A 27,005-nucleotide genomic window follows, 5' to 3' on the forward strand; every position below is an offset into this window, starting at 1 on the left:
TTATAAATGATAATACATGAATGCAGGCTTCTCTCTCAAGGTGGGCTGTGAAGATACTCAAATGATCAAGGCATTTCTTGAACACATGGTGGATAGCTTAACCTATATGAAAAATAAAAGTATATTAGTAGTAAGAAGAACATGCAAGCAGCCGACATCAAAAATATTGATGTGTCTGTTGAAAGTTTCACTAAAGATTCTGCCCGATCCGACTCGCTTGCTCGGTACAAGAGAACAAGAGGTCGCTCTTCTTCAATCGCTGCCCCTTCATCTTCCAAAGATTCCAGAACCTCTTGTAGCTTCTCCAGCTGCTCAGGAGATGGATCTTGCTTTACGGAGACACTAATGACTGGTGCTTCTCCATATTCTTCGAGTTTTGCAGAACTAGATGTGATGACACGTGAACTTCGGATCTCTGTGAGGCTTTTTTCTAGCGCATTTAGAGTCGATTCGTTTACAAATTGTGTCCGTGTGTTTTCAGCAGAGGATTTGACACCTGATAGATTTCCTGTGACGTCGTGCCTGGTTGCAGAAGTGCCAGGTTGCGGAGTGGTTATGTATTTGTATTCACCAGAGTGGGATTTAATAACGTAGCCGCTGGCGTTCATCTGTCGTCGTGGGGAACCAACAAGTTGTGTTTTCTTTTGGGGCATCTGCGGAGTGACGTCAAACATTGCCTGCATGCGTAAGTACTTAATAACACTCTCCGCAATGGGTATTGCGTTGAGGCCTGTGGGTTCCAACAAACTCTTGTGGACTCTTGTGGACACTCTTGGTGGTGCATCATGCTGTTCTTCTGTTTCATGGTCAGACTTGCCACTTCTCTCTTGTGGGCGAGGGGTGTCGTTATCGAAATCAAGGCTTTTGCGAGCTGAAGAGCCATCGTGTATGGTTTTCGTTCTTTTATAATTTGAGCCGTTTCTCAAAGGGGTGGGGGGCTTTGGGGAAGGTGGACGAGGAACTGTTTGATTCCGATCCGGGCTGTGTTGGCTCTTCTGTTGTTTCCTAGCCGGTGTATTGTATTCCATTGTTCCTAAGATGAAGGCCCTATCAAGGTGGAGACTGATACTTTTTAAGACGAACGAATAACATCTTTACCTGTAAGAAATTCAAAAGGGGATGCAAAGACTGTAAAAAGTATTGGCACAGCTATTTAAATCTATTTTCTTGCATCGTATTTCAACCATAATGTCAAGTAACACTAAAATATGACAAAGGCAATTTTTTTTATATGATTTGAATTTCATGTAAATGCACATATGGGAAACTTATGGAATTCATCTCCATAAATATGCAGAGACAACACTACTTTCATCCTTGCTTCGACCTATTTTAAATTGGTTACAAGCAAGACCTTGCAGTCAAATGGGAAGCTATATGATGTTTGAAATAAAGATGAGCATTAGGCTTCACAGAAGATGTGAATCATTGTATTGTATATCAAGGCCAAGTCATAAACGTCAATGTTAAAAGTAAAATCTTCGTGTGTTTTCTTTTGAGGCATTTGTCTAGTGACATCATACATTGCCTGTGTGCGGAAGTACTTAATAACACACTGCAATGGGTATTACACTGAGGCCTGTAGGTTTATAAAAGTCAAGTTTAAAAGTAAAATCTATGTTCTTATCATTTAATGCAACTAATACTACAAAAGAGCTGCCCAAGCATAGTGGACGTCCAGCTTCAAATGATGTCAGTGACCTGCAAATAGTGAAGGAACCTAAGAAACGTAAAATTGAAATTTCTACGGAACAGTGCTACCACATAATTAGGTTATTGAAATGAATCCCAGAAGAGTCCAATAAATTTTTGAAAAGTAGGAAAATAGTCCTCTTTGACTTCCGTAAGTAAGTACATTTTATTGTGTAAGAATTTTTATTATTTAGCATAACTTTTCTGCTGATTTTGGCTAATCACGACTAAGAGGAGATCTAAAGTCCACTACTTCATCTACGAAGCTGGGGAGTAAATTTTATTGATGGACCGTATGATAACATCTTGAAATAAGAGGGTATTTTGCAGTAGCAAACCTGAGTCCCAATGTACTAATTTCATCCTTACAGTAAACTTACTATGGTTCGAAAATTGCCCAGTTTTTTGGCCTTGTTACAAGTCTGCTGCTTCCGTTGGCAGTTTAAATGCTATTGTGTGCAACATTGATAACAAACCGTGTTTTTAATATTCTAAAGACAAAAAGTAGAACTGTGCAAAAATCTCAATTTTAGGACCATAATTCGAAACACACAACGCTGGAATTTGACTTGTACTGTACGCATATTATCATTTGCCAATCACTGGAAATTAGTGTATTACGATAGATAGTGTCAGCTGCTGTTTGTTTATGAATTCATCAATAGAATTGTACTTTTACTTCAATAGGCGTGCGAATGGGAGGGGGGCTTGTGTACCCCCTAATGTATCCACAAGAAATAATGTAGAAGCTACCATCAAAACAATGAAAATAAGATCCGTGTTTAAAGAAAAATAAGATTTGCGTTTCTTTTGAGATTGGGCTCTCTCTTCCTCCAAAACAATGTTATATTTTTTTACTGTGATAATCAGTAATTACGTAGTAAAGATGTTTTTCACTATAAATCTTGCTGAGCTCCTTCACAAATCGACCCGCACTTATTCCTCTATAGAACACAATTTCAATTGCTAATGCAACCTTCTTCAACTATTAAAACTAAAGTGAATTCTAGGCGCAACAGCCCTACAAGAGCCTAAGGCTGCCATGGCGGTTTCCTTCAATGGGTGACACGTGGTAAGCGGTTCAAGTCCTATCGCCACTGTTTTCTGACTTTCGAGACCGTAGCCCGTCACTTCTTTTCAATTAGCTCCCCAATTGTCCTCATTATGCTGGTCAACGCCGAAATTTTAGGGCTCCTACAGGGAATCGAACACGTGACCGCTCGCACCAAAGGCGAGAACGTTAACAATCTGACCACGCAGATGTACATGTTTAACTTCATTTATACGTAAGAAAATTGTAGTAGCAACCGAAATCGCACCCACAAGAAACTGATTTATGGAAGAGCTTGATGGTGCAATGTATAAACTGGTAATAATAGTTGTTTAATAACGGTAGTAGTAATTATTAGATTGTGATCAGCATCACGCCCCTGATCGCCTTTACCCCCTAGGGTTTCCCCCAGGTACCCATGTTATTCGACGCTGGGTGGGCGCCGGGGCCGCTTCCAACGTTAGAAAAGTTCCCGGATTTGAACCGGCTGGGGATCGAACCCGGGACCTTTAGCATGGTAGTCAGACGCGTTACCGACTGAGCCACCGCGATTGACTGAAACCACGGTAAATTTCTTATCTCCGGAAAACGGATTTCTTCAAATTTACAGGAGAAATTCCTTACCGAATGTAGTTTCTTTATAGTTGTGGAAGTTCGGAGAAGTGTTTTCTCGCATCGTTCATAGAATTTTGCCGGTAAATCATCTATTTTTCGATATAAATGTGTGACCGATGCACGAAAGCTATTGCATCCATTTACTTCCAGGTGGATGTAGCCTGTGTGTGATGACATAATCCCGGTCAGTGTTTCCAAACACGTGTTTTTGTAACTGAAGAAGGTACGTTTCCGCAAATGGTTTGTGGGGCTATGTATCAATGGTTCGTGGGGCTATGTGTCAATGGTTCGTGGGGCTATGCAAGAATGTTGTGTGGGGCTACGCATATTTTTTTCTAAACCTATTTTTAACTATTGTAACCTAAACGTGACCCTACCTAACCTAACCTTACCGGAAATGGTTCGTGGGGCTATGCGTCAATGGTTTGTGGGGCTACGTAGGTGGTTGTAGGCAGTTGCCTCGAGCCTGCGTCTACAATAATTTGTTTCGCGAAGTAAACGCTCATGTAGACTCCGAAATATTCCCTTATTTCACAGCATAGCTACAGCGCCTTGAATAACGTAGTGTGGAAAACGACCCAAGAAACTGGTTCCCCGAGACGATGACAAGTAGATGGCAGTGCGATCGACACAGCAGCTAATTTTGTTATGAAAGTAATGCGGCTTAGTTAGTTTTTGGAATATATTGTGTAGATTTGTTTCTCTAGAAAGGAGGTAAGTGAATTGATGGAAACAGTTATATTTGTGGAGTGATTTGCAGTCACGAAATGGCATTAATTTACACAGAAAAGTAACATAAATACGTTTTATGTGCAACGCAACAAGAGCATCAACATATCGCATGTGAGGCTGGACGTCAAACGTTGGATTGTGTACACAAGTTTATTTTTGTATACTAATAAAATTGAAATAGTGTCATGAAGGAGAAAAAATGTTTCGTGGCGTACATATTATGAAGTTATTTTCCCGAAATGCAGATATTCGAAAGAATTTAATTTCATATTCCATGGAGTTCAAATAGCCGATTAGGCTGTACCTTGTCATCTCTATCAACAAATTGCTTTACATTCGTGTCGATTGGTAAGTAGAACTTTGGTGTTAAGGACTGTGCATTTTTACTCGTGACTTGGCTGTAAAATGTCTACCTTGTACTTGATGAAAATAAACTGCAAATTAATTAAATTAATTAATAATAAAATTAATTAATTAATTAATTAAAATAAACGAGTATTGTCTGTGTGAATTTCCATAAAAATAATATTTGTGACAATGACAATATTAATGAACCTTTCAGGATAATGCATACACAATACTAATTCTCGCAGCAATTGTCATGTTACGTGTTACAATCCATACCTATGTTTTCTTCCGTATTGTTAATAAAAAACTCAAGGACAGGTCATGATCGACGGTTCATAATATTCTTTAATATTTTCGCGACTACTGTACCAAATATCATAACAATTTTCTGATGCAAAGAAATGTTACAAGGAAAAGAATCAGAAGTTGCAGCAAAAACCCCATTTACTTCCATTATAAGCAGTCGAACACCAAGCCCCGGTGTCAACACCAGCGCCTCTAGCGGATCATTTTCGAGTGGAACCAGCGAGAGAGAGCAAAACCATGCCGTTTTCCACACTACGTTATTCTAGGCGCTGTAGCATAGCTAATCGACACAGATTTTATCCCTTTTTTTAAAGAAAATAACAGAAAAACGTGCCCTTATTACGGGCACTTAAAAATTATTTATTTAATACTAATAACTGCCTTTGGTGCAAGATTATGATGCACGGAATACTCATGAATATATACGTTAAAGTTGAATACCTGAAATCGATGCACAACATTTATTCGTGAGAGAGAACATTTTTTCGGTCTGAAAAACGTTAACGCATTAGATGTTATTAATTTGTGCTAAATTACTTGAGAAAATCTACTGGAGTGTTGCGAAGTACGTACTCACAAAATTTAATCTTCTGCGCCGCTAATATTAGTTTCGTTTCTCTTGCGTCGATTACGTGATGAAAGATTATAAAAAGTGGCGCAAATAACACCCCCGCGACGCGGGGGAGCACACGAGCTTTGGGGGTAAAAAAAAGGTAAAGTGCTCCCCTGTACATAGCACCACGCCATGAAGGCATATAGGGGACGTAGTAAGAATGATAAGAAAGACCGATAGTTCACAAAAATATTTTCTTTCGGCGTTAAATATATTTTCTACCAAACATATTGTTATATTATACCCCTACAACTGGAAACAGAAAATGTTAATCAATAGAAAAGTAGAAAGAGGAATATCAGACTACAAGAAAACCTTTATACGTCGCTGAAGGGTAGACGATAGGCAAGAAAATGCGCTGGCAACGCTTTCACCCCTACATACCGCCCGCATTTCACATTAAAAAAAATAATTCAAAATGAAGGGGTAGGGGGTGAATTATCAAGATAAGATCGGATCTCTACTTATTTCTTGACTTTTCGTAATCCCGAACAGTCGAAAGGATTTCATTTAAAATATATTAAATCTTGATATTTTCTTCACTATAAGTGTCTCAAATTGAAATTAACAGTTTTTATTCCAGAAGTTAAAAAACAATCACTTGAAGGGGAAATAGCGTGTACAATTCGAGATTTTCACCGCATCTGGAAATTTCGAAAATTTTCCGACCTGCTCGGAAATGGAGAATTTTTTCAGTACCGAAAGTCACTCAGGATTATTAATACTTTCTTCCTAATCGTGTCCCGATCAATTTTTTTTCGTTCTGCACACCCCAAGTTACGGCAGTGAACATTATTCTAATACATGTTGTGAAAATGTCTCTCGTTACTTTGTTGGACAAGGCAGTTAATTGCTGTGACTGACAGCCTGTAAAGCGCAGAAAACAACATTATTTGTAATAAAATATCGCTACAATTTCACCATTTGAATTATATATATACAGGGTGACTGGTAATTAGATGTATTCCCTGAAAGGGGTTAAAGTAGAGACAATTTGCAATAAATTTGACCATTGACCTGTCCGAAAATTAGTAGTTTTCGAGATAATCGAATTTCTTTTGTTTTTTTTAAAAAAATGACAATTTTCCGCATAAAAACATGAATTGAGAAAAAACTGCTCATTGTATGGAACTTATTTCAGCATTTTCTGATAGCTAACAAATATGTGGTTCGTTGAAAAAAAAGTTTTTCCCAAATAACAATCACATGTAAGTACCGGGTGGGTCTAAACTTACAAGTGATGTTAAAAAAATGGACTCTTAGTTTACTTGGCAACGTATTAATAACAAAAATGGTATGACACGAAGCGTACAAATTACTTAAATTACTTCCTTGTGTCATCTGCTGTCCAACAAGGTACAAATGTTGCTAACATTGACATTTGTGTACAAGAAATAATACTTCATTCATCTTCATGTGAATGGAATCAATTGAACAATACAATTAAAGAACATTACACGTCTTGCTCAAAGTGGTCACCTACGTTACGAATGCAGGCACGCAGGTTTTTACGGACATTTGGTCTCTTAACGAGTGATGTGATGGTGTCCTTGATGTGCTGACCAGCTGTTAAGATCCTCTCCCTGTGCTCTTCTTGCGAGTTTACCGGTGTCTTGTCATGTGGCTCCAAATGTAAAAGTCGCCAGGCGTCAAATCGAACGGAGGATCGAGCTGGGCAGTCACCATGCTGATAAATCATGTCACGTCTTCTAGCTAGAGGCACATCCTCCAACAACATTGCCATCCCGTTCCTCAAAAAATGTTCATAAGTGATGCCATTTAAGATTTTGGGCAGGAAAAATGGCTCGATCAAATGATTGTTGATGACGCCCATCCAAACTTCTGCCTGGTCGTGCGACTGTGGCTGGATGAAAATTACCCAAATAAATGGATTGGCCGAGGCGGCTCGATTCCCTGGCCGGCTCGATCCCCCGATTTGAAGCCTTGCGACTTTTACATTTGGAGCCACATGACAAGACACCGGTAAACTCGCAAGAGGAGCTCAAGGAGAGGATCTTAACAGCTGGTCAACACATAAAAGACACCATCACATCACGAGTTAAGAGACCAAATGTCCGTAAAAACCTGCGTGCCTGCATTCGTAACGTAGGTGACCACTTTGATCAAGACGTGTAATGTTCTTCAATTGTATTGTTCAATTGATTCCATTCACATGAAGATGAATGAAGTATTATTTCTTGTACACAAATGTCAATGTTAGCAACATTTGTACCTTGTTGGACAGCAGATGACACAAGGAAGTAATTTAAGTAATTTGTACGCTTCGTGTCATACCATTTTTGTTATTAATACGTTGCCAAGTAAACTAAGAGTGTATTTTTTTATCATCACTTGTAAGTTTAGACCCACCCAGTACTTACATGTGATTGTTATTTGGGAAAAACTTTTTTTCAACGAACCACTTATTTGTTAGCTATCAGAAAATGCTGAAATAAGTTTGCAACTGTCCCCGGTGTGGAGCAGTTTGTCGCAATATTTTAAATTAAAAATAACTTTTCAAATGTTACTTAACAAAATTAGTCTATTAACCAAATTTTACAGTCACTATAGTAACGAATAATAAACAAAATAACATCAAAATTAAACAGAGTAGCACAACAGAATTTTCTTCATTCTTTTCAGATTATGCTCACAACTAAATAACAAAATATAATTGTAAAATGTCTTTGAATTAAAGAACTGTTGCAATAGCCTCCTCCTCCGGTTGAAAACGTTGACATCATACTTTGATGTAGAAATACGTATATTTTTCAAACTTAACATCTTCAATGTATCATCTTCACTTCTTCTTCTACTACTTCTTTGGCAGCAATCTCATTCTTTTCACATCTTCTTTACTGCCATCTTCAGTAGATTTCTTCTTTACTGCAATCTCATTACCATTACTATTTCATAATCATCTTATGTCCATTTAAAAAGGTTTTATTCTTCACGAGTGCACTTCTTCCGTTTGAAACTATATGTGCAAATGAAGCCCTTCAATAAAAATGCGAACCACATTACATTCAACTTACATTATATATATATTCCTTCTTATCATTCTTCTAGAGAGACACTTTGTATAATTATCCCTTTGTTATTCGTGTCAACACTCTTCCTCAATACATTGACATACACCAAACTGATGAGAATAGAAGCCAAACATAAGTTCTTACATAAAAGATAATATGATGATCAACAGAACAGAGATAATAAATTCATGCTGGTTTACACATGATAATAAAATACATAATGCAAACAACTGAACTCGTTTTTGCACAAAATTACAACAAATTCAACCCTTATGTACAATTAAAACATAAATCAGTATTTCTTAACAACTCCTTTCTTTTCTCCTCCGAACAATTAAAAGGTTTAATGTTTTCTAGGTTTTGTCTACCTTTTGTTCCCTTTCCATCTAGAGAAACTACAGTCGCACAATTGTTTCTTACTTCTATTACCAAGAATGGGCCAATAAACAAATCATACAATTTGTAGATAGTTTTGTTTAAAGCAGAGCTCTTAGCATGATTTTTAATCATGATTAAATCTCCTTTGACAATATTTTTAGTACCAGAGCTTGTTTGAACACCTTTAGAATTTCTTCGATGTTTAAGTTTTTCTTTTAGCTCCAAGTATTTTGCCTTCCAGGATAATTCTTCAATATTCTCAGGCCAATCGACAATATTAGTTATATTATCTTTAACTTGATCGTGTAAAAATAGTTCCGCAGGTGTAAAACCAATAGATTCAGAATATGAATTGTTCAACAATTTGACAACGTTTGTCAAACATTTAGCCCAAGATTTATGATTATCCTTGCAAAATAACCTCAGTAAACACACAATCTCTTTATTGTAGCGTTCGATTGGATTAGCGTGTGGTGAATATGGCGAAGTAAAAATATGCTTGATGTTCTTGGAGGTAATAAAACTTCGCCACTCCTTAGATTTAAATTGTGAACCATTATCACTTAATATAATTAGACATGCAGGATAATGATGAAAATACGATTGGTTTAGTTTATTGATAATTTCCATAGATGAAGCTTTACGCAAAGGATAAACCATAATAAACTTACTTGCAAGATCCACTATACTTAGTATATATTGATAACCTTGAGAAGCTGGTAACGGACCAATCAAATCTAATGAAAGGAATTGATGTATTTTAGGAGTTAATATGTGAAGATCTTCTCGTGTGATACGTTGCACTCTCTGCTTTGACTTGGCACATTCAAGACAATTTCTCAGATATAATTTAATGCTGGCTTTCATGTTTGGCCAAAAGAAAAATTTTGAACACTTTCTGAAGGTTTTTGAATAACCAAAATGTCCACATAAATCATGATGATCATACAGTACCTTTTCCACAGCTTTTTTAGGTACAAATATTCTCCAGTGTTCAGACGCAATAGATTTATAGAATAAGATATCTTCATGCATTCTAAAATGTCCTCTGATTTCGAACTTAGAATCTCCTTTGTTTATCGCAATTCTTAACTTTTGACACTGCTCATCGTTCTGTTGAGATTGTACCCAATATTGTGGAGTATCTTGGGATAGGAGATCGATATTTGTATTATTAACGTAGAGTTTCGATGTGAATAAATCTCCCTGTGACCTTGCAGGATATCTGCTTAAGGCATCAGCCACAATATTGGTAGAACCTTGAATATGTTCAACAGTAAAATCAAAACTTTGAAGTTTTAATGCCCAGCGGTTTAGTCTTGGGTTTAAACTTCTAGCCGACTGCAGCCATGAAAGTGACTGATGGTCACAATGAATAACAAATGTTCTTCCACTAAGATAAACACTAAACTTTTCTACTGAAAAGAGGATAGCAAGACATTCAATCTCATGAGTTGAATAAGTTAATTCTGTACCACGCAATACTCTACTAACATATTGTATTACTAACGTTTCATCTTCATCTGATAACTGCCATAAAACTCCTCCAATTCCAACTTTGCTTCCATCAGTGTTAAGATGGAAAATTTTACTAAAATCCGGTTGAGCTAATACATCAGGAGATGTAACTAGCTGTTTCAAATCATTAAAAGCTTGGTGATGATTCTCCTTCCAGTCCCACTTGTTATTTGATTTTAGTAAATCATACAAAGGAGCAGCTATCATTGCAAATTTGTGAACAAATTTTCTCCTCCAATTTACTATTCCTAAAAATTTCCTTAGAGCCTTCTTGTTTTGAGGAACTGGAAAATCCATGATTGCTTGGTTCCTTTCAGGATCAATATGAATGGTTTCTCCAGAAATCACATGGCCTAGGAAATGTATTTCAGTTTGGAAGAACTTGCATTTCGACAATTTAATAGACATATTAGCTGTCTTCAGAGTTGATAAAACATAACGTAAATGTTCTAAGTGGTTTTGAATTGATGGAGAGAAAATTAAAATATCATCAATATAAACAATCAGGAAAGAATTTGTATGATTGCCAAATATTTTATGCATTCTATCAACGAACACACTCACGGCACTTTTGATTCCAAAAGGCAAAAAATGGAACTCCATCAAAATACCTCTATAAGAAAATGCGGTAAACTTAAACGACCTTGGTGTCAAAGGAATCTGAAAATAACCGCAACTAAGGTCAATAGATGTGAAGTATTTTGCTCCCTTCAATCTTTGTAGTAATTCCGAGATAGGCTCTACCTGTGTCATAGGAGAAATTACGTGTTGGTTTAATTTACGGAAGTCGACCACTGGTCTCCATAAACCTCCCGCCTTTGGGACTATGTGGAGTGGATTCCTATAGGCAGATGTGCTTTCTTGTATAACGCCCCACTGTTGCCATTTTTGTAACTCTCTTTCCATATCATCCCGTCTAGCATAAGGAACAGGGTAAGTGGGTGCTATTATTGGCACATCAGTATCCAATTGTATATCGTAAGCTTCCACATTTGCTTTTTTAGGTCTGTCAGAAAATAAAACTTGGTATTCGAGAAGAAGATGAAATAACTGATCCAAACAATCAGATGGAAGAGTATTGTTCATGTACGCTGCACGCCGAATATCTTCCTCCGAAGCGATGTCAGATGTTCCTTCAATTTGTGAAGTGGTTGAAATTGGTAATTTGCAAGAACGTACTATTCCCTTCATTGACGGAAGACTTTCTTCAGATTGCACTAAAAACGGAGTAATTATTTCCTGACCTAATGAATTCGAAAGCATGACGGTTGCGTTGCTGTAATTTATAATCGCCTTATATTGCCACAAAAACGGCGAACCCAGAATTAAATCAGCGTGTAACTGTTTAACAATATACAGTCCCATGTGGAAAAACTCATTTGCTATTTGAACTGTTACATATTTGAAACCCATTACCTTTATACGTTGATCTCCTGCAAAGCAAGCCAATTGTATTCCTTCTAATTGTTCCAATTTTGCTCCTGGTATAATTGAACTTAGAATTGTCCAGATTTTATAATCTAATAAATTACACTGACTTCCAGTATCAATTAAACAATTTAAAGACAGATCCGCAATTTTACCTTGTATTTCTGGATTCTCAATTTTTGGTATTGGAGTACCGTTTTCTGACATAATCCACTCTGGTTCAGAATCGTACCATTCTAATAAAAATGCTACAGATAAAACTTTATCTCTGGTAACGCCTAAAGATTTAATTTTATTATAATCCTTCAGACATTCCTTAACATGTACTAAATAAGGGTTATTAACTCTACCATCCAGCTCCTTTGCATTTATTTGTGGCAAGGTAAATCGGAGCATATCACCCTGCCTTAGCTGTTTAAGTAGTTAGAAGAATGTGCACTTGTGTTAGTAGTAGCAGTCGGTGTTAGGGGTTCCATATTTGCAGAATTACGCTGCAAGTTGGTGCTGCCTACTGTAACACTATTTTCCTGTGAACTATGAGATGCATTACCATACTCTATTGGTTGTTCATTGTAATTTCCAGTTCTACTATATCTTCTGTTATCAGATGTTGGGGTATTGCCAAGTCTGAAATTCGAATTATTTACGTTATTATTAATTCTTTCAGACCTCACAAACTGCCTTCTTGAGGGATTGCGTTCAAATCTTCTGGGAGATGGGCGATGATTTACATTGATTCCTGCATTTTCGGTCTGTGTTGTAGAATCATAAGAATTCCGCTCCACATTTACTTGCCTGACGAAGTATTTTGGTCTGTCGAAACTTCTCTTCTTATTAGCCTTGTCATCAGAATCTGTATTATCACCGGGCAAAGATAAACTTTTATTCTTTTCGCTCGAATACAAATCAATAGTCCTTAATTTCTGCGTCAGTTGCTTAAGATCTGTAATGTTATGGCAGCCCACATTCTTTGAAATTGACTCAGGTAGCTGTTTCAAAATCATCCGTATTACTTCAACTTTGTTTGGAGTTTCCACAAGGTTACAATAAGCAGAATACGTTTTTAAAGCGTATGCTTCCAATGACAAACCTGAAGCTGGGTTGTATTTTCTTGATCGTAACAATGTCAACTGACTTTCTAATAACTCATTAGATGCAAACTGGTCAAGAAATTTATGTACAAAGTCCTCATAAGAAATGAAACTCTTCCTTTCACTTTTGAACCAGTAAGCGCCTACGCTATAAAAACACTTACGAATTATACATAATTTATACTTGGGAGGAACACCAATTATGTTTAACATTGTAGTTAGTTGTTCGATAAATTCTCTAGCAGACTGTTTTGAAACATCTCCTCCAAAACGTGGCAATTGACTAAGTTCACTAACTCGTGAAAATCTATTAGAGCATGTATCAGACTGATTATAAGAATTCCATGTAGAATCATTATTCAGCCACATCGGGTTATAAGTACAGTTTGTTCTAGTACAAGGACTATGATTTACATTTAAGTCATCAGGAAACTGATCATGGATTAAGGAATGACATGTACTTTGACGTTGGCAATCACATACTGAAGTTTCAAGACCTGTGAAATTGTCTTTACTATCACAAGCAACATAAGTTCTAGAAGGTATGGAATTTCTGTTAGATGTAGAACAAATTTGCTTTGATGTGTCTGTAGCACATAAAGAACTAGGTGCATTATTTTCAGTATCACAAGTATGTACGTGCTTATTATCATACAGTAAAGAGTTGTTCAACGAAGAAAGACATGAATGGTTATTGAGTGAACATGTACAATGGATTTTGTCAACAGTAGGATTGCTATTACTAAATTCAGTATTATCTAAAACACAATGCCGCAATGCATATGTATTCTTGCCTTGTGAAGTGGAAGCTTTAGCAAATTTATTTCTACTTTTATTGTGAGCAGATTTGCCCTTGCACAATTTGGTTACATTTTCCTTTACAGAATTCACTTCAGCATCAGATGTATCATAGCCAGAAGAACCTGTATGAAATGTTTCGCATTTATTGTGTTCACTAAAAACAACATGCTTTATTTTAGAATTTAATCTTGTATCAGTTTGGCATGCTATGTGCCTATGTTCATTAATAAGTGCATCATCATTACTTAGTTCTTTATCTGGTTGTAGAACGTCTCTAACCATACTAGTACAAATAACATCGCTTTGCTCTAAGTTAATGCATTTCTCATTTAAATCCTTAAGCATAGAATCAAATTCTTGCAACTTTACCTGAGTAGTATTCATATTTGTTTGTAGTGTACTTATAGAAGTTTCATGTTGGCACAACTGGTTTGATAAGTGTTGTTTTAACTCATCATCATGATGGTCTAGTTTTGATTCAAGATCACTGACTTTCGAATTTAATAAAGTTACTTCATCATTTATACGTTCATTTAGTAACCTATTAGCTGATTGACAAGAATCAGAAACCTCCTGCAACTTATTTTCTACATGTTGGAGTCCTTCGTTCAGTTTTTCAGTACTTTGCTGCAACCTAACCAATTTTGTGCCCCAAACTTCACAGTTTGTTTGTAAACTTTCGCGCAGCGTTTCAGCGTTCTGATCAAGTCTATCTTGTAACCTATTCTCCAAAGCTTCAGTATTCTGGAGCAACTTCTCTTGCAACCTATTCTCCAGAGCTTCAGTATTCTGAAGTAACCTATTTTCCAGAGTTTCGGTATTCTGGAGCAACTTGTCTTGCAACCTATTCTCCAGAGCTTCAGTGTTCTGAAGTAACCTATTCTCCAGCGTTTCGGTATTCTGGAGCAACTTGTCTTGCAACCTATTCTCCAGAGCTTCAGTATTCTGAAGTAACCTATTCTCCAGCGTTTCGGTATTCTGGAGCAACTTGTCTTGCAACCTATTCTCATGTTGGGCCAAACTCAAGTGAAAAGCAGATAAAATTTGGTCAATATTGGGATTTACTGTATCCAAGTATGATTTTAGAGTGAATGGATTGAATTCTGGTTTGCATGCCTTACAGTAATAGTCTTCTTTCATAGAGCTGAATATTACCCAGTGAATAACTGTAAGACCCCTACAATTTACGTGTTCCCATTTCTTGCATGACGTGCATTCAATCATGCGAGTGTCAGAAAATCTGTCCTTACAACAGAGTAAATCCTCCATTTGCTTACCAGAATTGTCCTCTTCGTTGCTTACTTCAGCAACATCACTGAGATCCGGTTGAAGGCACACACTACTTCGAAGCACGTAAGGAACTTCTCTTTTCTTCATTGTAGCATTATCAGTTCAGTTCTTATCAACTTACAATTTTCGAATCCTGGCTCTAGGTCGCCAATTTATTGCAACTGTCCCCGGTGTGGAGCAGTTTGTCGCAATATTTTAAATTAAAAATAACTTTTCAAATGTTACTTAACAAAATTAGTCTATTAACCAAATTTTACAGTCACTATAGTAACGAATAATAAACAAAATAACATCAAAATTAAACAGAGTAGCACAACAGAATTTTCTTCATTCTTTTCAGATTATGCTCACAACTAAATAACAAAATATAATTGTAAAATGTCTTTGAATTAAAGAACTGTTGCAAGTTCCATGCAATGAGCAGTTTTTTCTCAATTCATCTTTTTATGTGGAAAATTGTCATTTTTTTAAAGAAACAAAAGAAATTCGATTATCTCGAAAACTACTATTTTCGGACAGGCTATCATATGGTAAAATTTATTACAAATTGTCTCTACTTTAACCCCTTTCAGGGAATACATCTAATTACCAGTCATCCTGTATATATTTTTTCAGATATCTCAAGGGGGGAAAGTGCCACCTCTCACCCCCCCTGCGGGCTCTCATACATGGTGTAAAAGGAAAATTAATGATTGGGGAGATTTAAGTAAAAAAAATCAAAGAACACGAAATGTGCCGAATTCACTTAAATGCATGTATGAGTATGTTATATAATGCTCGGAAAACTCATATTAAAGATGTTCAAACAATGTTGCAACAAGGTCTGGATAGGTGGTGTGAAATCGTTAAAATAATTTTAGATGTAATAATACCATTATCCACCCACCTGTACTTTGGTTCTCAGGGGACATCGAGAAGATGTAACGAACGTACAAAGTAGTTCTGGGAATTTTCTCAACATCAGAGACTTGTTAGCGAGGTATGACCCACATCTTAAACCTCTTATAGAAAATGAGAAAAGCAAGTCAAAATAATCAGTCCTACTATTCAAAATGAACTTATTACACTGGCTTCAAAACTCGTGTTGAGTGGCATAATAATATATGACGTTCTAAAGGCATCATTTTCGCTTTATTTTCGATACAACCCAAGATGTTACTAAAATTTATCAAATGTCAGTTGTAATAACATACGTCAATATTAAACCTGTTGTCTAAACCTTTGGTACCAGTTTTTACATCGGTGTAAAATACATGTATGTATTTTCATATTTGTATATATCCCCTATTATAAATGTAGGCGTGAATTAATAATATTTTAGAAAGAATAGCGTAAAAAAAACTAGTAGGGGCGCACAACTGAAAGTTGCGGGGGGAGGGGGGCGAGCGCAGACCCTCTTATTGGGGGTGGGGGGCAAAAGTCTTGATGAAAGTTCAGTCGGAAAAGAAAAACCTAATTTTATCTCACTGTTAGTTTTATTGATTCGATGGGTGTGTGTATATATACACCCCCATACATATATTGTGTATATATATATATATATACAAAATCAATTCATACGCCCCATAACAAACCAACAGCAAAAATCATATAAATAGTCTCTCAAATGTGTGCGCTCCTTTTCCTCCAAACAGTAGTTCATGCGTAGTTTTAAAGATTTGTTCATGCATTTAAAAGAAAACCGTTTAGCAGCAGTACTTCACTCCCTGGTAATTTACAATGTATTATAGACAATAAATTGCGAGCGAAGTGAGCAAGAAAATTTTCAGATCCAAATTTGAGCAAAATTAAAACAATATAGATTTAATATGGCGCAAAAATTTTCATGGAGCGCCATGGCATTCTGTTTTACATTTTTTTTTCATTCAAATCTTCGGCGTCCAGAAGTTCACAAAACTGCAAAAAAAGCAGATACTGCGAGCGAAGCGAGCAAGAAAATTTGCGAAATGTTTATATAATTTGAAATCGAGGGGGCAATTGCAGCTCTGTGCTAGGGATATCCAAACGGATCCGGATCCAAAAGTTCCGGATCCGGGTCAGAAATAACAGATCTGGATCAGGATTCGGATCCGAGAGTTTCGTATCTCAATCCCATTATAATATTACCACACCTTAAAAGGTATTATGATCTTCGATTACAAAGAAATTTTTCATTAGTTAGTCCTACAAGATTTTTTTTCAAGTGTTGTTCCTAAAATACTTTGCTACGCATCGGCTAACACACTCGTGAACAAAAATAATCTTACTTTTTCCGTGTAAAAAGCACTGCACTGCTAGTGAAGTTGTTTTACCAGAATGGGAGCAATAGCAACGCTGCATTGCGGAAATATCGGCAACAGAAAGGGCTGAGAAGAGGGCCCATGTCAATTAATGGGCTGAAGAAGATGATGAAGAAATTCGAGGGAACAGGTGAATTGGATGTTGTACGAGGGAGAGGAAGGCGGCCCATTCCCGTGGAAGTTGTGGACGAAGTTGCTGTAGTTGTAGCTGACCGTGCATCACATGCCTCAACTTCTGCAACCAGTGCTAGAGCTGTGGCACGTGAACTGTCACTCCCCTGGTGAACAGTTCGCAAGGTTTTGCGGTGCATTTTACACTGGTATCCCTACAAGATTCAAACTGTGCACCAATTGAAACCCCCAAGATAATCCACAACGCCACAATGCCACTTGTCGCTCGCCACGTGAAAGATTTGCTGCAAGAAACCTTAACTAATGACCAGTGACGTGCACTGAGGAGTAGCTAGTCTAGCAGAGATAGATCAATCAATCTCATGTCTCTAATTATTTTCAAATCACAATATTTATTATCTTGAAGCCTCAGTTCATATGCAACATTTCTTTCCACGCGCTTCTAGTCCCTCGATGTGATCAGCTGGCAAGGCTGGATACCCTAGCTGGCTCTTCTTCCGCCTTACCAGATCCAGGTATAGACAACTGCCCGAAGCGAAAGGGAAGATTTTTTTGCCTGTACCTCCCTTGCCGCTTCGCCCCCCGCTCCCATGGTTGAAAGCCCGTAGTTTCAGGTCCTCCAGTCTATCTCCTATAGGACAGATAGGGGATAGGTTTCCTTTCGATTCCTTTGTAAATCCTCTAAAGAACTCAGGGGGAAATTTTCTGCAGTACTTATGTTCTCTGTATTTACACAACCTTTTAAACGTTGTACAATATGTATGTATAATATGGGATGTAGTTTTATTTGTATATGAATGGGAACGTACTTGTATTATGTGCAGACAAAAATTTTATGGCTTCTTTTCTTTTTCAAATATGGAATATATAATGATTAAATAACAAATATTTGCTCACGCTCTCTCTCTCTCGCTCTCGTTTTAGTAGTGTTTTATTTAAATATACTTATAATTTGGCCTCCAATAAAAAATGGGTAAGCTAAACAGTCATAAATACGGATGTATTAATTTGGGCAAGAAAACTAATTGTTGTTGTTGGTTTGGTTTATTTTACTTCACCTTTCTGCCACATTTGGTTATCGTGAAAATGAGGATGAGTGATGATATAATGAAATTGATGAAGGGACCTCACAAAGAACAATTCAGGCCGGGATTCGAACCCGTGACGAGCGGGCATTCTTGTTCCTATGTGTTGTACTCTGCAGTGAATAATGAAATAATTTGGAATGAAAAATGTATCCCAGAACTAAAAAAAGCCAAATGAATATTTTTCAAGAAACTACAAAAAAGTGTGTTTTGTTACCTGTTCATCCCCTCTAATATATTTAATTTTTGCCACCTTCCATCACATTTTCTAGCTGTATAGATTTAATCGCGATAAGTAGGTAATGAGCTTATGGAAGTCACGAGGGACAATCATAAACAGAGAACTCTGGACTCCTGATTTCACAGTGCCCTGCAGATGCACTGGGAGGAAATTATTTGTATTTTCCCTCCTTTCTTTAGCGTTGCTATTCCATCACTTTACCTAAATTCTGCCATGACGGTAAACGTTGATTAAATTAAACGGATGAAAAGTTGTTACAAAGGAACACTCATGCACAGGCCAGGGCTCGAACCCGGATCCTTCAGTAACGAGATCGTGAGATGAAGAAATTAGGGAAATCAAGCAATGCATTTTTTTTTTTTTTTTTTTTTTTTTTTGGAAAAACGTTAATCATATGCAAATATGGTGTTTCAAAAATCCAATTGAAATTTACGTACCACTGAGTAAATACGCAGTTTGCTTTACCGATACCCAAGTATCCGAATAATTAGAGATTTCCACTCATCTTTGTTGTCGACCGACCTCCGTGGGGGAGTGCATGTGGCCCCGGATCGGAACCAGGTTGACGCACATAGCGGTTTGGATCCCACTTTAAACTGTGGGCCCAGTCCCGATTAGCTTTTATGTACATAAAGTGGACTTAAACACCAAATCAACCAACAGTGGGGGAGTGGTTATCACTGCACGCTATGACACCAGGTGTTCCGGGTTCGAACCCCACCTTCATGGGTGTTTATTTTGTGTTTGTATCTTCATTAATTGTATTGTACCATCTTCGCGATTAACCAAATGTGACCGATGCTAAGTAGCATAAATCAAATCATTGATTGATTGTTTCATTTGGTTTGTTTTACTTCGGTTTTCCTACACTTTTGGCTAATCGTCAAGATGGTACGATAAAATTGATGAAGGGACAAACACAAGTATCACCCATGTCCAGGTCGGGGTTCGAACCCGGGATCTCTGGCTTAATAGTCAAATCAACATGTTTTGGATTTTCGATAGTGGGTGGGATTAACATGTGCTTCTTTTCAGTAGTCCTTCCTCATTTTGCAATCCTTTCCTTTCTTTGATGTTCTATTTTTAGGAATACTGGGCCCTAAAGGGGGGAGGGAGATTATGACCCACACCAACCTCCCTTGGGCACGCCACTGATTGCTACCCCAACTGTCGACATCACCGCACGTCACTGCTAATGACCGCATCATCTCTAGGCAGTTTCCAGATGCATGGCCTTCCAGATCTCCCGACATTAATCCATGTGACTTCTGGCTGTGGGGATATTTAAAAGATCGTGTTTATCAGGGACATGTCCGGTCTCTGCCTGATCAGAAGGCTACCATACAACGACATGTCGCTCAGATTTCACCAAACATGCTGCGAGCAACCGTCGACCATGCCGTGTTACGAATGCAGCATGTTGCTGATTTGGGAGGCCATATTGAACAGTTATTGTAACCATAGTTCCTAATAAACATGCCAGAACCATTGTTCTCATGTGTTTGATCTTTCCTGCCTTTTTCCTGTAACTATACCACGTTTTGACTGCTTACAGCGCCATTTTTTACCCTGGTGGCGAGAATTGGAACTATTTTTTGCATAATTCGCGAGCGCATTGCTTTATTAGCATATCTACGAAGTTTCAGACTGCTACTCTCATTACAGCCCTTGCTGCATCACTCTGAACACCGTCACTTTAATTATAACCACCTGGTATATGCAGTGTTATATAATTACAAACTGTAAAACTAACAAGGGCGGTTATATAAGTGTCCCACTCCGATTTCCATGAAACTTGGCAGATGTATAGAGGGGCCCAAAGGAAGAAATACGTGTTTTTGTCTCGTCTAAAAAACTGTTCTAGGGGACAACCCCCCCTCAAATGTCAAGATGAGGACAAATTGAAGTGGGGATCTGACCCCTGTGTACCCCCCGATTTCCATGAAACTTGACAGGTGTAAAGGGGCCCAAAGGAAGAAATACGTGCTTTTAGTTTCAGCTAAAAAACTGTTTTAGGGGGGCAAACCCCCCTCAAACGTCAAGATGAGGACAAATTGAAGTGGGCATCTGACCCCTGTGTCCCCCTCCGATTTTCATGAAACTTGGCAGGTGTATAGAGGGTCTCAAAGGAAGAAATACGTGTTTTTTGCTTCGGCTAAAAAACTGTTTTAGGAGGCAAAACCCGCTTCAAATGTCAAGATGAGGACAAATTGACGTGGGGATCTGACCCCTTTGTCTCCCTCCGATTTCCATGAAATTTGGCAGGTGTATAGAGGGGCTCTATGCTCCTTGTTTCTTCCTATGCCATATTTACGTGGTTTAAGGGTCAGATCCCCACTTCAATTTCTCCTCATCTTGATATTTGAGCGGGGGGTTTTCCCCCTAAAACCGTTTTTTTTTTAGCTGAAACACAAAAACACGTGCTTCTTCCTTTGGGCCCCTCTATACACTTGCCAAATTTAATGGAAATCGGAGTGGTACACAGGGGTCAAATCCCCGCGTCAATTTGTCTTCATCTTGACATTTGAGAGGGGGGTTGCCCCCTAAAACAGTTTTTTAGCCGAAACAAAAAAAACACGTATTTCTTTTTCTTCCTTTTGGCCCCTCTATACACCTGCTAAGTTTCATGGAAATCGGAAGGGGGCACTTAGATAACCTCCCTTGTAAGTGTATTAATTACAAATCGCGCACGCGCGCGCACACTTATATACTATATACATGGTGTTTCGTAAGTTTGTTTACAACGCTTGGGAGATGATTGTACGAGTGAAAATAAGGTGGAAAGTTCATGTAACGAAATTCCGGAAACGGCTTTGTTGCTGAGTTATTGACGTTTGAAAACGTGGGAAAATGATTTTCCGAAGTGAATAATGGCAAAACGGGTGGAGAGAAGTCGTCGGTGTTGGGCGGTCCACTAAGAAATTGGGAACGCTCTTGTCAAAAAATCACGCGGCAATATTGTGCAATGTCGGCGCAAGGGATTCCCAAAAGGACGCGAACGAAGATGTTGACGGGAGTGGGGGTGGGTGTGCGTTCTGCGTGAGCTGGTATCGACGAAAATTGGCATGTGTTGAATGGCACCAAAAAACAAAGAAAATTTCCTGAGCGAAGGGCACCATGACTTTAAAACGAAAAAAAATGAACTGTCATAGGTTGCATACCCTGAAGGGCAGATGGGTGTCCTTGTGATCTGACGTTAAGTACCACATTTCCCGCTAGGGGCGCCAACAGTGTAGGTTTCCTCATGAAGGATCGCACGTGTCTGTGCCATTCGTGCTTCAGGTGTAAGGGATGGCTGCATACACGTCCCAAGAGCTGGCGGACATGCATCTGATTTATGGGGAGGCTGGAGGTAATAGCCGTGCTTCAAGGCGTCTGTATGAGGCACGTTTTCCAAATAGGGTGTTACCATCGCACACCTTATTTCAAACTGTAGACACTCGACTTCGGGAAACAGGATCAGTGTTGCCACCTCGTCGAGAAGTTGGACGACCGCAAGTGTGCGAACACGACGGTTTGTGGAAGATGTGCTAACTGCAGTGATGGATCATCCAGGCACCAGTACGCGTGCACTAGCACACGAACGAAACACCTCCCATGTGAATGTGTGGCGAGTCCTGGCAGAAGAGTGGATGCACCCGTACAAATTGAAGAAAGTGCAAGATCTTTTACCTCGGGACTTTGGCCCACGTGAGGACTTTTGCCAATGGTTTGTTCATCAAATTGAAACTATCCCCAATTTTCAGAATACGGTACTATGGACTGATGAGGCTATCTTCACGAAACCTGCTGTGTTCAATAGTAAAAACAGTCATGTGTGGGAACATGAAAATCCACATGCACTGCTAGTGGCACATCATCAGCACGGATTTGCAGTGAATGTGTGGTGCGGGATACTGCATGACCATTTGATTGGACCATACATTCTCCCTGTTCGCTTATGTGAACCCACTTATCAAGCATTTCTCAGTGAGGTTTTGCTTGAACTACTAGAGGACGTGCCCTTGGCACTGAGACAAAGACTGTGGTTTCAAGATGACGGTGCACCCCCACATTTCGATCGGAATGTGCGCCATTTTCTCAATACCGTATTCCACAACCAGTGCATTGGCAGGGGTTGGCCTGTGCCATGGCCACGTCGATCGCCTGATATTACGTCTCTGGATTTCTTCGTCTGGGGAGAGATGAAACGCCTCGTTTACGAAACACCTGTCGTGTCAGCCGAGGACCTCGTTGCCCGTATCAATGTAGCTGCAGCATCGATAGCAGAAACGCCGGGGTTGTTGGGTCGCACTAGACAATCCTTGATTTGCCGTTGTCGCCTCTGCTTGGAAGTACATGGTGGACACTTTGAAAACCGTCTGTGATGAGGTTCCCTTCACATCTCCATTAAGCATACTGTGTGCCCTTCAGGGTATGCAACCTATGACAGTTCATTTTTTTTTACGTCATGGTGCCCTTCGCTCAGGAAATTTTCTTTGTTTTTTGGTGCCATTCAACACATGCCAATTTTCGTCGATACCAGCTCACGCAGAACGCACACCCACCCCACTCCCGTCAACATCTTCGGTCGCGTCCTTTGGGGAATCCCTTGCGCCGACATTGCACAACATTGCCGCGTGATTTTTTGACAAGAGCGTACCCAATTTCTTAGTGGACCGCCCAACACCGACGACTTCTCTCCACCCGTTTTGCCATTAATCACTTCGGAAAATCATTTTCCCACGGTTTCAAACGTCAATAATTCGGCAACAAAGCCGTTTCCGGAATTTCGTTACATGAACTTTCCACCTTATTTTCACTCGTACAATCACCTCCCAAGCGTTGTAAACGAACTTACGAAACACCCTGTATCTGACAACAAACCTAGACATACTATCTATGATTATGCCATAATTTATTTATTAATATTAAATTTGAAGAATTCATATTAATTAACGTATAAAGTTGAAAAATAGTAGAAAGCTCTCTAGTATTAAAATTGTTGGGATTGGGGAATCGATTTTTAATAACATTTTTTTCCGGGCCGCGGGCTCAGGAAGGTTGAGAACCACTGCTAGCTATACGAACAAACTATAAAGTAGCCTGTTCTTACCTGCTGTTCCTTCTTTGCCAGTCCATAGCCATGTCTCTACTTTTATAATTTAGCAGCCAGAATAATATATTAATACCATGTCAAATAGTAATTAGAAGTGCCTTCGATTTCTGAACAAGGAGCTTCATTGTGCACGCAACCATAGAAACAGATTTTGTTGTTTACTGTTTTAACAATTTGTGCAAGTGGGTAATTACGTCATACTCTATCAGTAACGCACAGAAGGGATAGTGGATCAACTCTGTGCATAATTTATTGCAAAAGGTTAAGAAAGTACAGAGTGATTTTATAAGATTTAGCAATAGAAGCATTACGCTGCACAATTCGACTCCACTTTTTTTTCGGAAACTGTTAATTGTTGCCATGCTTATTTTAAAATATGGAATAGCGACTGTGGCTCTGTCCGGAAGGTACAAAGTACATACCTGAAGTATGGTCTTGACGGAAGTGACGTCACTTAGTACAGTTCGAAAGCATCAAGTTCACGAGGAATCGAGACCACAGGGCAGAGCACACGAAGTTGGAGGCTCGGTCACGTGATAAGTGGAGTTGTTGTTTATTTGTTTGAAATCGCGGAGGTAGAAAGCCAGCCAGTTGTTGCAGTTCTTCTAATGTGTGGAAATGTATGTATTAGAGCATTTACAAATGCTATGTGATAAGTGTTTAAAACGTGGAAAACCAACGTGTCCTCGGTTATATCTACTGATCGTATTTGGCGCTGCAGTCGAAGTGCAGTTCGAAAGATCTTCAAGTACGGTCTTGCACCTTTCGGACACGGCCTGTGTGTCATGTCTTCCAGTTTTGCTTGATCTTCGCCTGTTTGGTAATTGGATCGAGAGTCTGGACACGAATCGAAGTAATTTACTCTGACGTATTATGTTTCATTTTCACTCGAAGGACACATTCTTCTCGTTCACAGGAAATCACGTGACTAGATCTGGATGGCATGAACGTGCATTGCTATTCATGTTTGAAGTGTGTAGCATGTGGGGATTCACCCCCTTTAATATCTAAATCTCACATTTTCTGCAAGGACCTTAAGCGCGTAGTGATATTGTCGTCGCCTTGTAATCTAGGGATTCCGGTTCCTGGTTTGATACCCGGTGGAGGCACATAGTGGTACGTCCGGATCCCACTTTAAACTGTAGGTACAGTCTCGAGTAGCCTTCTGGGACTAAAGTGGACTTAATAAAACTAATCAATAATTTCTTTGTAGTTCTCCTAAGGATGACGCGTGGTTCCAAATTAACTTCTTGTCCTGGCATTCATGTTTTCGAATTTTGAACCGGAGAAAAATTCCAAGACAGCAACAGTTTTTCACTCTTTCTTTGCGAGTCTTTCTTTTCTAAGCCAGACAACTAAATTTTCCATAGGATGTCGGGTCGTCTGTGCGATGCAATTTGAAAAGCATAAAAAGAAAAAAAACACCATAGCCTTCGTGTTGCCGATTACAACAAATCATATGAAAGTTTATTATTTTTACGTTGCTAACATGATTCGTATGGTGCCGATCTCCGTGGCGTAGTGGTTGGTACAGCGCACTATGACGCCAGAGGACCCGGGTTCGAATCTCAGCCTGGGCATGGGTCTTCTTGGTGAGTGTCCCTTCGTCAATTTCATCATATCCTCACTCATCCTCAAGTTCTCTATTAGCCAAAAGTGGTAGAAAAGCGACGCTAAATAATAAAAATGAAACTATTCGTACAATACTATACAATAAATTACAACATTAGTTGAATTAGGGTCGGTATTTTTTGGCTTATCAACCTTATATACGAGGGCTGATCAACAAAGACTGAGACTGTTTTTTTTTATCAGAGATTTATTACTCTGGTGGAAGGGTTACGTGATCCTTTTCAAAGTAGTTCCCTCAGGAGTTCCGGATTCGAATCCCGGCATGGATGTTTGTGAGTGCCAATTCATCATATCATCACTCATCTCCATCTTCGCAAATTAGAGAAAAGTGGTACAGAAAGCGAGGGAAAATAAAGCAAATCAATCAATCAAAGTAGTCCCCTTCCGACTTGAATGCACTTACAACAACGTTTCTTCCAGTCCGCAAACGCCTTATGTAAGCCATTCTTTGTGAGATCCTTGAGAATCGCCTCACGTTTCTTTAGCACTGCTTGAGAGTCTGCAAAAGGACTACCGTAACTTTGACTTGAGTGCAGGTAACACCTTTTTCGGTGTTGAAGGCCCTGGCGATTTTCATACTGTGCTGGCTTGTTTTCTTTCTGGGTCGTAGTGGTACACCCACGACTCATCACCGGTGATAACTGATTTCGCCATCACAGCTTTAAACGACAACAGAATTTGATTGCTGCATACTGCTCCTCCCGCGTGTCCTCCTTTGTGTGTTATGCGAAATGCACACAGTGCCTAGAACAAAGGCCGTTGCTGTCAAATAAAGGATGCGATGGTGCTGCCATCTCTGGGTATTATGTATGAAACCTCACTCTTGTCCAATATGCACATTACAAACATGTAACGATACAGGACGCTGTGCAAAAAAAATCAGTCTCTCTCTTTGTTGATCAGCCCTCATAGATTGTGAAGCAAGAACATTTAAATTTTTACTACTGTGTAATGGTTGATAGCACAAAGAATAGGCCTATATGCTATTTAGTAACATCCTAAAAAGTAAAAACCAACACACTATGGTAAAATTAATGTGAAAACAATTTGAATGACAAACAATAGTATCTAGAAACCATGGGATTAGCAATTGTTGCTGAATTGTTTTTATTCCTGAAGAGTACTTTGTTTCAGAAAAATTAGACGTAGTTGAAGCAAAAACGTTTCTGAAGTTTGAGCGTCCCAAGTAGTGAAAAAATAGATATTTGTTTAATTTCAAGGCATTCTAAGCAAACATTTTTGTATCTTCAGTATAGGTACGTATGGATCGTTCTTTTGGACAACCGTCTCCTACTACACGGGAGCGAAGAACACCAGCGATTCACCAGGTCCATGCTCATGGGTCAGCACAAGCACTTGCAAGCCCAAGTGGTTCGACATTTCATCAACCAGTAACCCTTTTGAGCATTCCAAGACCACAGCCTCCGGTTTCAACAACAACTCTATCTGTTAGTTCAACTCATACAGATTCGACCATACGGTCCTCTGGGACGTCACCTACGGAAGCTTCATCACCGATCGAAGATGAAGGCTTCTCGCTTATTTTAAGAAGATTTGCGGAAATGAAGAAGGCAGCAAAACCAGTTAAACCAGTACGGAAACGTTTCTTTGTCAGTTCTCCACCAGCAGAGCCAGATGAACAA

The 27,005-nt window shown here is 38.8% G+C and overlaps 1 protein-coding gene across 1 annotated transcript; it reads right to left on the bottom strand.

The window, feature by feature from the left end:
* LOC146000009 (uncharacterized) lies at positions 1 to 23,860 on the bottom strand. Its single transcript, XM_083137314.1, has 2 exons — positions 23,728 to 23,860; positions 1 to 1,098 (listed from the first exon to the last, which is right to left on the bottom strand). The coding sequence occupies exon 2, from the start codon at positions 1,026 to 1,028 to the stop codon at positions 66 to 68; it is 963 nt and encodes a 320-aa protein (XP_082993440.1). The 5' UTR covers positions 1,029 to 1,098; positions 23,728 to 23,860; the 3' UTR covers positions 1 to 65.
* Positions 23,861 to 27,005: the final 3,145 nt, after the last annotated feature.

This window comes from Lepisma saccharinum, chromosome 16 (assembly GCF_977018435.1).
Source record: "Lepisma saccharinum chromosome 16, izLepSacc3.1, whole genome shotgun sequence".
Classification (NCBI taxonomy): Eukaryota; Metazoa; Arthropoda; class Insecta; order Zygentoma; family Lepismatidae; genus Lepisma; species Lepisma saccharinum.

Excerpts from the sequence above, each read along its gene's own strand:
- LOC146000009 (XM_083137314.1), bottom strand. The coding sequence starts at position 1,028 with ATGGAATACAATACACCGGCTAGGAAACAACAGAAGAGCCAACACAGC.